Source organism: Phoenix dactylifera, chromosome 12 (genome assembly GCF_009389715.1).
Source record: "Phoenix dactylifera cultivar Barhee BC4 chromosome 12, palm_55x_up_171113_PBpolish2nd_filt_p, whole genome shotgun sequence".
Taxonomy (NCBI): domain Eukaryota; kingdom Viridiplantae; phylum Streptophyta; class Magnoliopsida; order Arecales; family Arecaceae; genus Phoenix; species Phoenix dactylifera.
Window position 1 is genome coordinate 7,919,318 of NC_052403.1, and position 17,680 is coordinate 7,936,997.

At 36.1% G+C, this 17,680-nt stretch overlaps 1 protein-coding gene across 1 annotated transcript; it reads left to right on the forward strand.

Moving 5' to 3' along the window:
* Positions 1 to 9,358: 9,358 nt before the first annotated feature.
* Positions 9,359 to 12,910, forward strand: LOC103719324 (probable glycerol-3-phosphate acyltransferase 3). Its single transcript, XM_008808521.4, has 2 exons — positions 9,359 to 10,131; positions 11,840 to 12,910. The coding sequence occupies exons 1-2, from the start codon at positions 9,454 to 9,456 to the stop codon at positions 12,719 to 12,721; spliced, it is 1,560 nt and encodes a 519-aa protein (XP_008806743.1). The 5' UTR covers positions 9,359 to 9,453; the 3' UTR covers positions 12,722 to 12,910.
* The last annotated feature ends 4,770 nt before the right edge of the window (positions 12,911 to 17,680 follow it).

Genomic DNA, 17,680 nt, shown 5'->3' on the forward strand with positions numbered 1-17,680 from the left:
AGAGGAGGACCGAGCTAAGCCGAGTTGTTGTATCTTAAAGACGAGATCGCTACAAACCTGCACATAGGAGACGAATCATATTTTTAGAACTGTGTATATCACACACACCTCGATACAGACAAGCTCTTTTTAATCTTTTATTTTATTATAGTGGATTATTTTTTTATAATACTATTATAAAATAACCAGATAGCAACTTTTAGGTAATCTATTTTTAACAATATTTGGTTCGTTAATTCAATGTAGAAAAGGAAACGTTGTTGCTGGATATGTAGCCTGAATAAATTGGCTACGGCTTCCATATACGAGATTGCTCCCACATGCAAGCCCACCATGGATGGCAAACATGAATTGACAACAGCACTTGGCACGTGTGACATAAGAATAGAGCATTGCATGGATCACCGTGATCTCATTGATGAAAATTATTTGGAGTAGAATTGATAATATACTCCATGTTTAATCTTGTTTGCTTGTTCCTTTCTTGTCATTTTTTTTAAAGAAATTACAGAGAGTCAGGTACATTTATCGTTAAAAGGGGAACCGAAAGGTAGGTAGCCTGAGGAGGCTTGAGTTTGCTAGGGTTGAGGATGGTCTCACACCTAGGACTGTGGATTTTAATAGCAGAGAGATTAAATGGATTAAAGAAGTTACATGTGCAAATCCAGATAATTCTTTCTTAAGTCCCATGCCTAAATCCAACTTATCCTTAATATTGTTTTTCTTTCTCACTGTAAGGTATGTAGCCTTCAATGTCTAATTTATGCTGCCATACCTGAATTACTAGTCGCATAGCGGTCAAAGGATGTGCAGTGATGGTGTCTTGTATTTAGATGTTTGTAAAGAATAAAGCCCTATTTGGCAGAGCTTTTGGTTCTTGGGTTCAGCCAACAAAGATGTTTTCCCATGCATTTTTGCATGTGTCTGTATATATCACCCTTTAGGATTTTCTAGTCATAATGTTGTATTATAGACATTTCATAAAGCACATTGGCTCATCCACATAAGAAATAATACTTCGATCAGATTAGGACTTAGGCCCTGTTTGGGGGAGCTTTTGTACTTTCTGGCCCTCCAAAAGCACTTTTAGATGAAATATAGGTGTTTGGTAAAAATTTCAAAAAATTGTTTTAGCTTTTTTATAAAGCTAAAAATAGCTTTTTGGAATAAGCTCCATTTTAGAGCTTTTCGGAAAAGCACCTCTAAACCCTGTCAAGAAACTAATTTTTTTGACTAAAATATCCGTGATAAAATATAACAATTACACAAAATGTCTCTTTATAATCCTGAAAATCTGCAGGAGTCCCAACAAGAAATCTTAGCCGCAGGACAGATTTCCTCCCATGCAGAAAAGATATTCTTTTTTCTATTTTTGTATGCATACTTTTGAATCCTGTTTTAGGAAAAAAAATTGTAATTTCTTCTCTATTCCTTCCGAAACAATCCATCTTCCATTGATTCTTTTCCATCGACATCGCGGTCTACGTTGAGGTCCTTCTCTGAGCATGGACCGTAATGCATCAGAAGAATATGGACCGTGGCATTGTGGTATGCCGCGGTCCACGCATCAAGAGGATATTGACCACGGCATCGCAGTCCAGGCTCAAGCAGGGATCGCGGCATCGCGGTCCTTCTTTGAGCTTGGACTGCAACATCGCAGTCCACGTATCAAGAGGATATGGACCGCGGCATCGTGGTCCAGGCTCAAGCGTGGACCGCGACATCACAGTCCTCTTTTGAGAATGGACCACGACATTGCGGTCCTCCTTTAAGCATGGACCACGACATCGCGGTCCACCAACTCCATCCTCGGTGGACCGCGAGATCAATCATGTTATAGAGAGAGGATATGCCCATGCCCTACTTTGTTGGCTCTATAGTATTTACTGGAAAAGGTATTTAATTATTAGGAAACAATCAATATACATGCCGAATCAAGATATTCTTTATTTCCATTTATACGTGGATTGCATTGCTAGATTTTATTTATTATCATATTTGATTAAGAAAAAATTGGAGCTTGGTTATTGACTGTAGTCATATAGCTATTAACAAGTAACATGTTTTTTATGAATTAAACAATGTTGCCAACACATTGTACTGATTACTTCACTTGCTATTGATTGTTGACTGAATACAAACTAGCAAATCTCATCAAGCAATTCTATTCATTTTAAAAATTTGTAAGAGATTTTTGCATTCCCTTGTAACTGCGCATGAATGGTCAAAATTCATTAATTGCATCCGCGATGCATATAAGTCCTCTATATATTTAAAGATAACTTATGCTTGATTAGGAGAACTAGAGGGTCATACTTACATGCCTTCACTTTACCTTCATCATGGCTCCACCAGTTATCTTTTTTCTATTAGCATTTCAAAAAACCATATTTTCTTTTCCATGCCTTTTTTTATTTATTTTCTAAACAACAAAATGCTTATCCAGAACACTATCATTTAAAAAGATGTTCAAACCGCCGCCCCTAGAAGCTTATATATTTGCAATTGAGTCATCTTCTTGATGCAGCAGAGAAGAGGAGTACAGTGTCATCCAAGATAATTAATAAACTTAGATGTAGTATCGATGAGATGATGGGCGTAGTGCGTGCGATACTTGAGATGGCAACACAACCTGAACTGCTTTTGACTGCTGCTAAGGTGCTCCTTAAAAGAAAACATCGAGAGATGTTTGTGGCTCTCTAAAATACCTATCTTCAGATTGAATGGCTCAAGCAAATGTCAAACCTACAGTAGTTCTAAATGTACTATTATGCCAATATGTTTTGTAATTTTAATTATGAACTTCTATTGTAGAATAATGATGGACTATATGTATTTATGTTATCTCTTGGATAATGTATCGTAGATGCTATTGATTTTATGGATATTATAGATATTATGTGTTGGTGCTTTTTTATTTGTTTGTGTTATTTATATTATATGTTTATATATCATTTGTTTTATTTGTTACGGATGTTTTATGTTTTGCATAATATTTTTTCTACAAGTATGGGTAGCATTGACAATAGTTCTAAGGAGAATTATTCCAGTAAAGAAGAGATAGTTGATGATGATAATTTTTATGCTCTACTAACTGCAACTGTTGGTATGGTTACTGAATATTACATTAAATATATTGAGAAGGAGCCTTGTAGGACCTCCTATCAAACCGGATACAGGTTTGTATCAGAGATTTTACATGGCAATCCAAATAGATGCCAACAATAATTTCGAATGGAAAAACATATATTTATTGATCTGTGCATGGAATTGAAAGTCAAATACGGTTTAAGAGCTTCTAGATATATTCTTGTTGAGGAGTCGGTGTCTATGTTTTTGATGATTCTAGGACATAAATTTGGGAATAGGATGGTTCAAGAAAGATTTCAACATTCTGGAGAAACAGTTAGTAGATATTTCATCCATATTTTAAATGTTGTTTTAAGAATGTCCAAGAATATTATTAGCTAAAGAGTTCAAAAATATTCCAAGTAAAATCCGTGATGATAGTTGTTGGTAGCCTTATTTTAAGAACTGCATTGGAGCAATTAATGGCACCCATATACTAGTGAAAATTTCTCCATCCAAACAAGTACCATATATTGGCCGAAAAAGGATTCCTACATGAAATTTTATGGCTTGTTGTAATTTTGATATGCGTTTCACTTTTGTTTGTGCTAGATGGGAGGGTATTGCTCATGATACTCATATTTTTTTAGATGCTATATGCAGAGAAGAGCTCCAATTTTCACACCCACCTAGACATATGAATTCAATGATCGGGTGACGGCAATTGCAATAGCTAATTAGTTGTCACAGTAGATAGTCGTCGCCTCGATTTGTTCATATGGCTTGGCAGATTGCAACAGTGACTGTCATGAATTCAGCTTCTGAAGATGATAGTGCCATTGAGTGATGCTTCGTCAAGGACCAATAAATAGCCCCCATACCGTTGTTGAACAAGAACCTAACGATGCTCTGGTGATCATCTATAGAACCTACCCACTGCTATCAGAACAACCAAAAAATTCAACATCTGGCCTTGTATTTATCACTTAGAGTGAATGACGAGTCAAACATCTGTAATTGCCGGCATTAACCCTCTCTCTATCATTGTTCAAAGAAAATTTCATGCATGTCTTCATTAAATTTTGAAGCAAATGAATTATGTACTTTTTCTGATAGTTAAAGTTCCATTGTCACATTGTTGCACTTTTGATCCAAGAAAATAATTCATCAAAGCAAAATCTGCCAACTCAAACTCATTAATCATATGAGACTTTAATTCATGGATCAATTTTTCACTATTCCTAGCATAAATCAAGTCATCTACATATAAACAAACAATCAAAATTTTTGTACATTTGAACTTGATGTAGAGTCTAGGCTCACTTTCACTATGCTAAAATCCATTCTGAATAAAGTGTGCATCAATCCTACTGTACGATGGCCTTGGTGCTTGCTCAGCCAATACGCGCTTTCTTAATTTAATCTATAAAACTTTTCCTTCTGTCCTTTAATTTCATAATTCTGTGGCTGCTTAATATACACTTTCTCATCCAAAAAACCTATTTTAAAAAGCTAATTTTACATTAATTTTGAAAAGAATTCCACACGTTATGTGCAACTAAAGCCAAAATAATTCCAACAGTATCAAATCTGCCAATTGGAGCAAAAGTTTTATTAAAATCAATACCTTGTTGGTGAAAGTTCCCTTTCACCACAATTCTTGCTTTCAGCTTTTTAACTGATCCATCTAGCTCATATTGTATCGTACAGATTCACTGTAAATTAATGGCTTCTTTGTTTGGGGGGAAGATCTCTACAAGCTCCCAAGTGTGGCTTTTCACCGGTACCACAATTTCTTCATCCATCATCTTGTACCAATATTCTTTTAACTTTATTGCATCTCAAAACCAATATAACTCAGCAATTTGACTAAACGAATATCTTTCATCAATTTCAGCAAAAGACTTCCCTTCTAGGAGATGTTTTTGAAATAGCACCAGGAGAAGCAGGGCTTTATGAAGCTCGAGAAATAGGTCACTAAACCCTTCTAGGAGATGTTTTTGAAACAGCACCAGAAGAAGAAGGGCTTGAGGAAGCTCGAGAAATAGGATTTCCACTATCAAAAAGAGTAGGATTTCTGTCATCATTATTTGGCTGAACAGCCATAGGTACATCATCTAAAATAGTAATAGGATTTTCTTAGACAACTTCTTTCCACTTCTATGCTTTTGTTCATCAAAAATAGCATCATAACTGATAATCAAAGAGTTTGTGGCAGGACTATAAAATCTATATGCTTTACTTCGATCATAATAGCCCATAAATATGCACATAACAAAATTATCACCTAATTTTTGCTTTTTTTGAGAGGAAACATAAATATAGGCAAGACACATACTTCATACTGGTAATATCTTCTAAAGATGATGTGGGGCACCTCAAGATATAGGTTGCCTTGACCCAAGATTTGTTAGTAAATCCTTGAGCTTTCAGGATGCTTCTTGCCATCTCCATTAAGCTCTTGTTTTGCGCTCTACTACACCATTTTGTTGAGAAGAATAGCTGATTGTCAATTACCTGTATATACTATTAGCTGCACAAAAAATTTCAAAATCATTAGATACAAATTGTCTTCCTTTATCTATGCAAAGAGTTCTAATCAAGTAGCCACTTTCATCCCTCACAAGATCTTTAAATTTCCAAAACATATAAAATACTTCAGATTTTCTTTTGATGAAATAAACCTAGGTCATTTGGTTGTAATCATCCACAAACATAATAAAATAAAGATTTTATTCAATGATGGGATTTGCATTTGACAACACAAATCTGCATGAACTAAAGCAAGTGGACATCGAGTCCTCCAAGTAAGAGCATCCTGATGATGCTTCTGTAGCATATGTTCATGGTAGATTATACCATCATGTCAAATCAAAGGTAACAACCTTCTGACGTATCTTTTAAAACTAAGATGTGTATATCTAAAGCGTCATATCATTCATAAATACTTTTGCAGTAACACGTAAAAGAAAACTTTATTTTAAGTCATAGGAACTTCAAACAAATAAACGATGCCTCCTACCTCTGTCTTCATAAAAAAGATACTTAGAATCTTCAAGATAAGAGAATATATCCTTCACATTAAAGAGACGTCTCACATTAAAGATATAAAATAGAGAGAGAAGAGAAAGAGACTACCAAATAAAAATATAATAAAAGTAAAAACTTCCTCTAAAAAAATAATAAGATATTTCAAGACAGGTAACTAATTTTTTCCCTTTTTTTTTCACAAAGGGGGTTGGTAACTAATTTATTAGAAGTTATTTAGTACTCTAATACTTGACACCATCAGGTTTTCTGTGGGAACTCTACTCAGCAAAAGTTCACCAGCATGCTTGGAATCGGACCCTACTATGTCAGCATTAAAAGGTTAGTTGAACTTTTTATTGTACATAGATCATAAGCTTAAAAGAAGCAAGGGAGTTCTGGAAGCAGTGGTAATAGAGAAAGAAGGGATTCTTCAAGCACAACCATTTTGCTAATTTAAATTTATTTAACAAATGGACGGTGAAAAAAACTTAAAGTTATCTTTGAAAAACCAATTGAAAGGGTTGAGAAAATGATAAAGCAAAGGCCTTCCATTAAAATCTGAAAGCCCGCATAAAGTGATCTTAATGCATACTTGTGGTGATTCAAGGAGGTGTTTTTGGCTTTTTGCTGAGCCGAGCATGCAGTGGCAAATTTCCAACAAAGTGATGAAAAATCATTGGACATAATCTATACAAGTAATTGCAATCTTAGACATGACCTCAATACAGTAGAAATCTAGCCTGGTCCTAAATCATTCCCAACCAACTTGGATTTCATAGTTCTATGACAGCTTTAATGGTAAAATAACACTATATATCTTACTTCTATTCTACGTGTCTTAGTACTCTTGTAAGTTGGAGGTTAAAATCCTTTTAATACATAGGACAAAAAAATAATAATAATCACGGAAACGAGCTTTTAAGAGGTAGCAGAACCTTCGCCGAACTTCTTAATTTGCCTAGCCAATAATTAATTGGATGGGTACCCAATGAAATTATGGGGCTCTTAAAGTTCTTTTTTAATTTTTTTCCTTTTTCTCCGGGATTCAGAAGCATGTTTCTCAGGATACGAAGGGTTCCTTGATGCACAACTTGTGGTCAATAATTAGTTTCCTAAAACCAAGAAGACAACCAATTTTGCCATAAAGTAACGTGGACACAAGCTTTCTTTTCTTGTGTTTCCTTTTCTTTTGTCAGCCAAATGGACCCAAGGAATTAAAATGAGGCAATTAGTAGACCACAAGCAGAGGGAATCTAGCAAAAGAACAGGCATGCAAAGCAGCAGACCAGAAAGGAGCCACGTTGAGTGGGATCCTTGGTGGATTTACTCATCCCCCCTAACTTCTAAACTTAGAACATGAAACCATCAGAAGATAATATTAGAAACGCTAACATGATGCCAAAAAAAAGTAATATAAAGAGTTATATATATTTTTCTATTTCATCCTCCCACTGATGATATATAGTCTTGGTCACATGAGATATAGAGTATCCACGGAAGACCGGAAGATTGGAAGGGTTGCTGCCAACATTCGGCCAGACAAGGTTGGATTAGCTTCACGAACAGTCGAATGGACAGATCTACTCGAAGTTGGAGGTCCGATCTACAAACAGGAGAGAAGACACTAAAGGTTGTCAAACTTAATCCGGTGGGGAGCCCTCCCATATCTAAGGCCAAATTTTTAGGAAACAATGGGGATTTAGGAGAGCTTTGAGTGGAGTAAGAGGGATCCAATAGCCTAGAATAAATATAGAATTTACCTACCTACAGGTTTTCCGAATCTGATACATATAAGAATGAGAGTGTAAGGTTATTATTCAAAAAACGATCAGGCACAGTATAACTATCAGATGTCCAATAATTGTCTAGTCGTGCAATAATTGCTCAACGTGAGGACGAGTTAGAACTGTCCTGCAATATACCTCACAAATGCATAGAATTATAATCACCCATTTAATGAGTTTTAATTATCTTAAATATGTCTGAATAAGAGACATCTAGTTTGTTGATCGGCCGGTTTGATGGATCTGTCGGCTGCCTATTTAATTTTGATCGACTGTCCTGGATGGCCACTCTAATTCTGGTCATCGGTCACAAGCTCATAAAGTAGATTAACATCATAGTCATTCTTTCTCTTTCTCAAGGTAATGGTCCTAATGGAGGAGCCTGCACGCTTTATTTTTCTTTGGAGCTCCACCCTCGTTGTCATATCAACATATTTACAGAGATTATTTTTTTTGCCTGGAGCGCGTCTTCACATATCTAAACTCGGGCATTTTAAAGTAGATATCCATAGTTCATCATTTATTGACCATCGTTCATAGACACAATAGGAGAGTTATATACCATCTATATAGCTTTTTCATGTAGCATTAATTTTACTATAACACTACCCAAAGAATACTCGGACAGCAAAATGCAATTTAATTCACTTGCAGCGTCTGGAACCCACACCTGAGCAGAATTCAAGTCTACCCACATGCCTTCTTATGGTAAAAGATTAAAGATAGCCATCTACCATTGCAGTGGCTCATGGCAAACCAAGCAGCTGGAGGAAATGAGCACCCAGTACAATGGTGCATTGGAGAGCAACTGTATCCATTTGATCCTTCGCAAACTATGCCATCTAGGTTGTTCTGATGTGCTTTATGTACAAGTTGAGCCCAAGATATAATAATATAATAATAAAATTTTATGATTATGAAAAAGATACTAGAAATTAGATATAGTATAATACAGTAACAAAATTTCATAATTTGATACAAATACTAATTTTAAATATGATAATTAGATCTCATGAATTTTGGAGATTGATTTGAGATATACCAAATTGTGCATACAATATGTGGCAGGCCATGATATCTAATATCGTATATAGTATATACTATAATAGACGAGATTGTGCATGATTTTAAACTGTAATATGGAATTACCTTGTAGATAGTTAAACACAATTTCCACCTTGGAGGCGTAATTTTTTTGAGATGAACTGGGGTACGAGTTGTCGGCATGCCTCCAATAGGCTAGGATGCAGTGGTTGGCGTTGCTACACCAATGCGTACATGAACTAGCTAAGCAAGATGGGTCCACCGAGTGTATGGCGTCTCACAGCTCTTTGTGCCGTCCCCAGCTGGATCGTTGGCCATTAATAATTGTAGGTTGATGTGGGCCATCCACCTTAATCAAGGATTCAGGACGGCAGCCAGGAATGATCCGTATGAAATTTGATATTGGCTGTAGGGGGTGCATTGTCACTGTATATTAAATTTTAGCTTTCTCAGTGTTTTCTTGAATCAAGTCCTCTTATATACAAATCCATAGCTGCTCTTGCCTTCACGCAGAAGTTTGAGAAAAATGGATTTCAAAGCCCTCTCCAAGTCCTTGCTCTTCTTCTACTGGTACCTACGAACGAGACTTAGAAGTGCCCATGCAACCCAAGTAAAATTGTTCAAGTACCCTTCCGAGGACAAGCTCGCATCAGGCCAAGTTCTAATTTGTGATGTGGAAGGAGGGCTTCTGAGGTCTTCCTCCACCTTCCCGTACTTCATGCTTGTGGCCTTGGAAGGAGGGGGTTTCCTAAGGGGTTTTCTCCTCTTGCTTCTGTACCCTCTGGTCTGTCTTCTTAGCCATGAGGTGGGGCTAAGGCTTACGGTCATGGGGGCCTTTTGTGGGCTAAGGAAGGATGGTTTTAGGGTAGGAAGGGCTGTGTTGCCGAAGTTCTTATTAGAGGATGTGGGGTTGGAAGGGTTTAAGGTCTTGAGGAGGGGAGGGAAGAGGGTGTGTGTCAGTAGCATGCCGAGGGTGATGGTGGAAGCGTTCTTGAAGGAGTATATGGAGGTGGAAGTGGTCTTGGGGAGAGAGCTGAAAGAGTTTGGTGGCTATTACACTGGGTTGATGGAGGAGGAGAATAAGATATGGGAAGGCATGTCTTTGAAGGAGTTGTTTGGAGGAGAGGGAGAGATGAAAGCCGGTGTTAGTGGATTCGGAGGCTATCTCAACTCTTTTCATCTCCGACTATTCTCCCATTGCAAGGTTAGCTACTCTCTCTTTATCTCTCTCTATTATCTCTCCCAGGGAACGAGTAGAGTATACAGAGCGAGCAGAAAGGTGGCTGGGCTCAGAAGAAGCAGATTCGAAGAAAGATCACTCAAATAGGTCTTCCACCGTTCCTTTATTTTGATGCGCTTTGTGGCACGGCCGGTCTTGAGAATAATAGTGAAAGCAACACCAATCATTTTAGAGAACCGAAGAATAATATATATCACACAAAGAAACACCTCCAAAGAGAGGAGGCCGTGCAACTGTTAAAGTAATACTGCATGCAGAAGCTTAGATTTTTTGAACACACACAAGCAGACACACATAGATCCCTGACAGTTGATTGCCTCAGCCAGCCCAATAGTGTTGCCTGTATAGCTTTATTTTATTTTATTTTGCAATCTTGGTCTTCAAATTCAAACCGACAAGGCTATGTTGAGCATAACTCAATTGTACGTAGTAATACAAGCACGAATATAATAAGATAATAATAGGTTGTTACCTTTCCTTAAAAGTACTATTTTACCTTGAAGCACAAAACTTGATAATCTCTAGAGTTTTTTTCTATTATTCTAGCTAGGACTCTGGTAGCACTTCGACCTTTTTTTTTATTCATCAGGTAAAATTATTGTTGTGCAATAGTTTTGTGGTCATATTGGATGAAGAGTATTAATTGGATGTGGTCATATTGGTAGTCTTTTCTCTTCATTAACTAGAGGAGTTCTTCATCCATATGATCCATTGCTCTTTCGTATGTCTTCATCAACGAGAGGTAATGGATGTGTCTTGGTAGTCTTTTCTCTTCATTAACTTGATATTAGCTAATGGAAACACTACTCTTCATAAACTCGACTTTAATGAACAGTAATGGATGTGGTCATATAATTGGTTGTCTGTCTTCATCACTAACTATGGCGGATGTGGAACTTTAAGTGGAAGGCTCCACATGCTGGACTCTGCGTCTTCTCCTTTAAATTTACACTGTGTCAAAAGTGCATTGGGGTTCTCAAATTTCCTCATGTATAAAAATATCATTTCATTCACAAACAAAATTTTGTTATATAACAATCATCTTTTCTGAGATAATGGGGAGGAAGTAAGATACTTGCCCCAAGTTTTATTGATCACAAAGGTTGCTGATTACATAGTGGGATCAATAGATATGTACCGCAGTGAAGGCCTGTAAGGGACTGCAGGCTTTACCTCACTGTTCCCCATTCGATACAAAAATAACTCACGCATGGCCCTGTCCCATCCACCCAACAAGAGTAAATGAAAAGTACCTCCAAAACCCTTGAGCATTGGGGGGCACTCAAGTTAGGGTTAATGTTCTTACAGTTCCTCTCTCTATCCTAACCAACTTCTCTTTCCAACAAATTTATTTCCCCTGATCTATTTTAATATTTCTCTTTAACAAGTTTATCCACCTCCAATATCTATCTTGATCCCATCTTCTTTTTTTTTTATGTTTATTTGTTTAATATTATTTATTCTTTCTTTTCTAATATTTCTCTTTTACTACATGCATGCATAGTGCCTGCCTATACTACAAGAATCTCATGAATCACTATACTCAACATGTGCCCGGACACTAGTGTTAAGAAATTAATGATGCAGTTCTCATACATTTCTAGTGATGATCAGCCTTGTACGTACTCATCTAGCTATCTTATTGGCTTGTTATATGTGTATTTCCTTGCAGGAAGTATACTTGGTTGGTGAAGCTGAGAAGAGAAGATGGCATCCCCTGCCAAGATCAGCATACCCTAAGCCGCTCATATTCCACGATGGCAGGATAGCCTTTAGGCCAACCCCAGCCTCCACCCTCTGCATGTTCTTATGGCTTCCCCTCGGCGTCGTCATCGCCATCTTCCGAGTCGTCATCTTCATGTTCTTCCCCTACAGCCTCTCCATTCCTATGGTTGCCTTCTTGGGCTTGTACTGCAGGGTCACCACCACCTCCTCCTCCTCCCCTCACCATCGAGAGCTCGAGAATTCCCGAAAATCTCGCGGCCAGCTCTACGTGTGCAACCACCGCACCCTCGTCGATCCCGTTTACATCTCCGGCGCCCTCAAACGCCGCGTTACCGCCACCGTTTACAGTGTCAGCCGCATCTCGGAGCTGATCTCTCCCATAAGAACCATCAGGCTGACGAGGAACCGAGAGGCCGACAGGGAGAGAATGGAGTCGCTGCTCAAAGAAGGAGACCTTGTGGTGTGCCCCGAAGGGACGACATGCCGCGAGCCGTACCTCCTCCGGTTCAGCCCGTTGTTCACCGAGCTAAGCCACGAGGTCGTGCCGGTAGCGGTGAAGGTGCATGTCAGGATGTTCTACGGCACCACCGCGAGCGGATTCAAGGGCTTGGATCCGCTCTATTTCCTTATGAATCCGTTCTCGTGCTATGATGTGGTGTTCATGGAGAAGGTGGCCACTGGTTCTGTCGATGGGAAGCAGTGCAGCAGTCGCGAGGTGGCTAACTATGTGCAAGAGAAGATAGGGAAGGTGTTGGGTTTTGAGTGCACAGCCCTCACAAGAAGGGATAAGTATTTGATGCTTGCAGGTAACGAAGGGATATTCGAATAGAGAAGCAAAAGGGAGATGATATGAGATCATGGATGGATGCATGCATGCAATGGGTCCTATTCCTTTCCCGAAAATATTTGAGGGAGACTCTTAAGTGAGCTCAAGGGTAGAAAAGATCTTGTTTCACGACACCTTTTGTTTCTCTTTCTATATATACATATTGCGATTTTAAGAGGCTTTGTTTTGTTTATTTGGATAGGGGTTTGAAGTAAATTTCCTCATGACTATGAGGATAGAGAATAGGAAAAAGGGCTAAGATTAACATGCTACCTCGTGCTATATATTTTTTATAATTTGTACAGAAGTAGTTCATCCTAATAAATTAAGGTGGTTGAAACACATAATATATTTCCATGCATGTCCACATGTATCATGACTTGAGAATCAGCTAAAGCTAGACATTATGCAACCCTAAAAACATGAACCAACCTGATCTCAACATGTATGGCACACTGCACGCTGCTGCACAAACATAAATGCTTATAAAGGGGGAAATTGCAGGCAAAAATTGTAGTATAAGAGAAAGACAATATGGCTCCATGTAAAATAAGTTAATGCAGGAGAAATCGATTGTATATTTTATTTTACCAACTGATCAATTTAGGAAAAATCATCAAATGAATGCTGGAGGTCTAATTATTGTGGTGCAAGCATGTATTGACTCGTGATATTATAGAGCATTGTTCGTATTTAATAGTGGTCCAGCTAGGAATTAACATCCAACAGTGCAGATCCAGCTTTAGACTACCAGTGGCCCCAGCATTTCATATATATTGCAAGGAATTAGAGTGAGAAGTTCAGCAAAATAGTCTATTTAATGACTTCGTACTTGATGTCATACATAAGGCCAATTCTATGTATCTTATGGATGTAAAAATATCTTATTGTCTTGGAGGCCAAAACTTTTATGTTGAAAACTTATGATCAAAATGTACCTTTTGTTCTATTAGAAAAAAAAAGAGAGGGAGATTAAAAGGCTTAACATAATTAGCTATCTATTTCATATAAACTGATCTAGATCAAAAGGTGGTACAATGGCATCTGATTTGTTTGACTTTGGACAATCTTTGTAGCACGCAACGATATTATTGCATCAACAAACATCATAAGGCTTATGCATGGCAAGATTTGCTGGTCATGTTGTTGGAGTTTTAATTAAAAAAAGGTTTAAACTTTTTTTATTTCTTAAACTTTAGTTGTTTTAAATATCTTTTTGTGAGACGGCTCTTTCAGAAGAGTTGTGACTCTTCGAAAGAGAATGTTCATTTTTTAAAAGATATGGTATTTCTGAAATGTTACGTATTTTCGAAATTATCGCATCTCTTGGGTATTCCGAATAGAGTCTATAAATAAACTTTCCTAGGATTAACTCAAAAACAATCTGATCTCTCTCTTTCTCACTAGTACTCTATCGACCGGGGGGTTATCCTACAGGTAGAGTTTTTGCACCCTTCAACTCTGCTTTCTATCTTTTTTATTTTTCAGGCATCTAAATGAGTCGGTTGGGTCAAGTCTCAACATTGATCGTGCTTGCTAGAGAAGGATCAGGTTGAGTCAGGTTGTTGTACCTTAAGAACGAGATCGTTGCAAAGCTGCATGTAGGGGACGAATCACGTTCTTAGGGCAGTGTGTATCATATGCCCTGATTCAGGCAAGCTCTTTTCAATGTTCTAATTTTATTCTAATAGATTATTTTTTATATACAATTATAAAATTACGATATAGTAATTTTTAAGCAATATATTTCCAACAGTGTAAGAACCTGATCTTGTTACACTAAAAAATTTTATTTGATCATTTATCAAATTTTATTCAATTGCATAAGGCTAAATTTGGTTTTAATTGTATAGAATTAGAAAGCTATAAAAGTTTTTTATTATCAAAAATCAGTCCTTTTAGAAAGTCATATTGCTTTCAAAATTGTGCAAATATATTTTTTGCAACTTTAAAGCCATACAAAAATTTTCTGCAGATTTAAAATATTTGCAGAATTTTTCTGCAACTTTAAAGTCTGTGTAGGAATTTTTTGAGATTAAAAATATATGTAGAATATTACCGCAACTTTAAAATCCATGCAAATTTCTACAGCTTTAAATCTATGTAATCTATTTTCTGCAATCTGTGATTTTTGTGCAGAATTTTCTGTATCTTTAAAATTTGTGCAGAAAACTCCATATTTAAAAGCTATGCAGAAATTACTGTTGCTTTAAAAAATATGCATATTATTAGCTTTTCTCAAAATATATACTATTGCTTTGAAAATGTGCATAAATTACAAAATTACATTACTTGTTATATTTCTTAGTGTGGTTATTTAATTTTAATGATATTATTGCTCTTTATTGTATTTATTTTAAAACCTAAAATCTAACTTAAAATCTGACGAATCAAAAGAGTACTAACAAAAAGATGAACCGGCATATCTAGATTTGTCATAAATTTGTTAAACAACTCAAAAAGAGTAATGTCACTTTTTTGGAAATTTGTCAAATTTGAGAAAAAATTGGCAGATTGTTTAACTAAGGGTTTGTCTATGAATGAAGTCATAGAATCATCGAGGGGGATGGGGCTTAAGCCCACTATTCGGTCACCGACAGTGGATACCCAACTCTATGATTGGAGATGCCATAAAGAAGATTCAATATGGTAGAAATAAAATTGATTGAGTTATCATGTGAAAGCATATTTTTTTTAGTATATTTTTCTTCCATCTCTATGATGAGTACTCTTATCAGTGTCAAAAGTATATATTGGAAATATTGAGTTATACTCTTAATGAGTCGAAGATAGAAAATCTGTAGCGTATTAGGTTACAAATATCCTTGGAGAATTTACCTATGTGAGAAGTATTGTATAGGCCGTGACCAAGGATTTGGGCTAACTCTAATATAATTCTCATAAAAAATCATGGAACTAAGCACAAGGCCTTTAAATGATATTAACCGCATAAAAACCTAATTGATCTATACTGTGTGTGTGATAAATAAAAGTCTGAATCAAATGGTCTAGTTCGAGATCTAATCCACTATAGTTCCTTCAAAAAATATTATCAACACTAAGTGAGGTTCAAGTCTATGGGATACCTTACCCATTGCACTGTATAAGTTGTCCAGATATTCTACCTTATAATTTTTAAAAAAATAAATCTTTTGTGGAGGATTGTTGGAGTTTTAATTAAAAAAAGATTTAAATTTTCTTATCTCTTAAATTTTAGTTATTTAAAATATTTTTTGTGATTCATCTCTTTCAAAAGAGTTGGGACTCTTCGAAAGAGAATATTAGTTTTCTAAAAAAATGCAGTGTTTCTAAAACATTACGTATCTTTGAAACCATCGTATCTCTTCGGTATTCAAACTTAGGACCTCTGCTCTGATACAATGTTGAAATTACCACTTGTCTCAAAAGCTTAAGCTAAAAGGATGAGGTAGATTTATTTATATATTTTATATTTTCTTATAGAATCTATAAATAGATTCTTTCATGATTAATTCAAAAACAATCCGATCACTCTCTTTCTCACTTGCACTCTATTTTTCGAGAGTTTCTTCTATAAACAGAGAGCTTTTCCACTTTCATTTTTTTTGCTTTCTATCTTTTTAATTTTTTGAGCATTCGAAGGAGTTGCTCGGGCCAAGCCCCACAGCAATGTACTCGTTAGAAGGAGATCGGGTTGAGCTGGGTTGTACTTTGGAGACGAAATCGCCGCAAACCTGCACGTAGAAGGTGAATTACGTTTTTAGGGTAGTGCATATCACACGTCTCAATTCAGATAAGCTCTTTTCAATTTTTTAATTTTATTTTAGTAGATTATTCTTTTATAATACTATTATAAAATAACAATATAGCAATTTATAGATAATACATTTCTAACACATGTATCCATGTTCTTTAGGTGAACTCCTTTGCCTCTCCAAAGGGATATATCAATCAAACCATTTGAAGAAACGGATCCATGGGTTAGCTGTTGGGACATCAACTTTTCGGTTTTCAATAGCCTATATATAGCACATACTAAGTTCACAATATTTTCAGAAAAAACATGATGCAAAATGGCAAAGAATATTTTTAAACTTCACCTCCAACATGAAGATGATAGTTCTAAAGAGGGACACACTTGAGGATAATGAAGAGGATGTCTCGTACGTGGAGCAGAACATGCGCAACCTCATTTTCATTAGTTGAAGCATTTATGGAGAAGATGACACGTACTTGCTTTGGATGTAGATTTCTTTGTAGTTCGCTCTCAACGCGGTAATCCTATATTGCTCCATTTTTTTATTTGGGGTTTATCCTGGTGATGTTAACCTGTACTTGATGATGTTGACCTGTAGATGTTCGATGGGATCGACTATTTCGAAGAAATCTAACTAAATTAGATAGAAAGAAGTAAGATAGGATAAAATATAGAGTTTTTTTTTTTATACAAAACCCTCCTAAACATTAAAATTTATATAAATATCCTTCTAAAATTAATATTTATATATATATATATCCTTATAAAATATTTGTTTTGCATGTGTACCTTTTATTTTTTTTTATATATGCGCCCATACCATCTAATACAGTCAAAAAATTAGTGGTTTAAAATTAAAATAACTGAAATATACTTAGTGAGTAGATATGCAAAAGGAAACATTTATAAAGGTATATATGTAAATAATACTTTATGAAGATATTCAGCCTATTTTAACATTCGGATTTGTCTAGGATAGCCTTCTGCCATATGGTCGTAGAGATTGTTAATAAATCTGAAGAGATCAAAATCCTTCAATAATTTTGTTTGAGGATGATTGATATTGTTCTTCCACCCATGAGCATAACAGTAGCAAGAAAACTTGATCATTGCAACCTATGATGCGTCTTTAAGAGATTATAATCCTTTTCTATATTCTAATGTATGCCCTCGTATATACATCTATAAAAATAAATATTATAAGCTATGTTTTGACGAAATAAGAT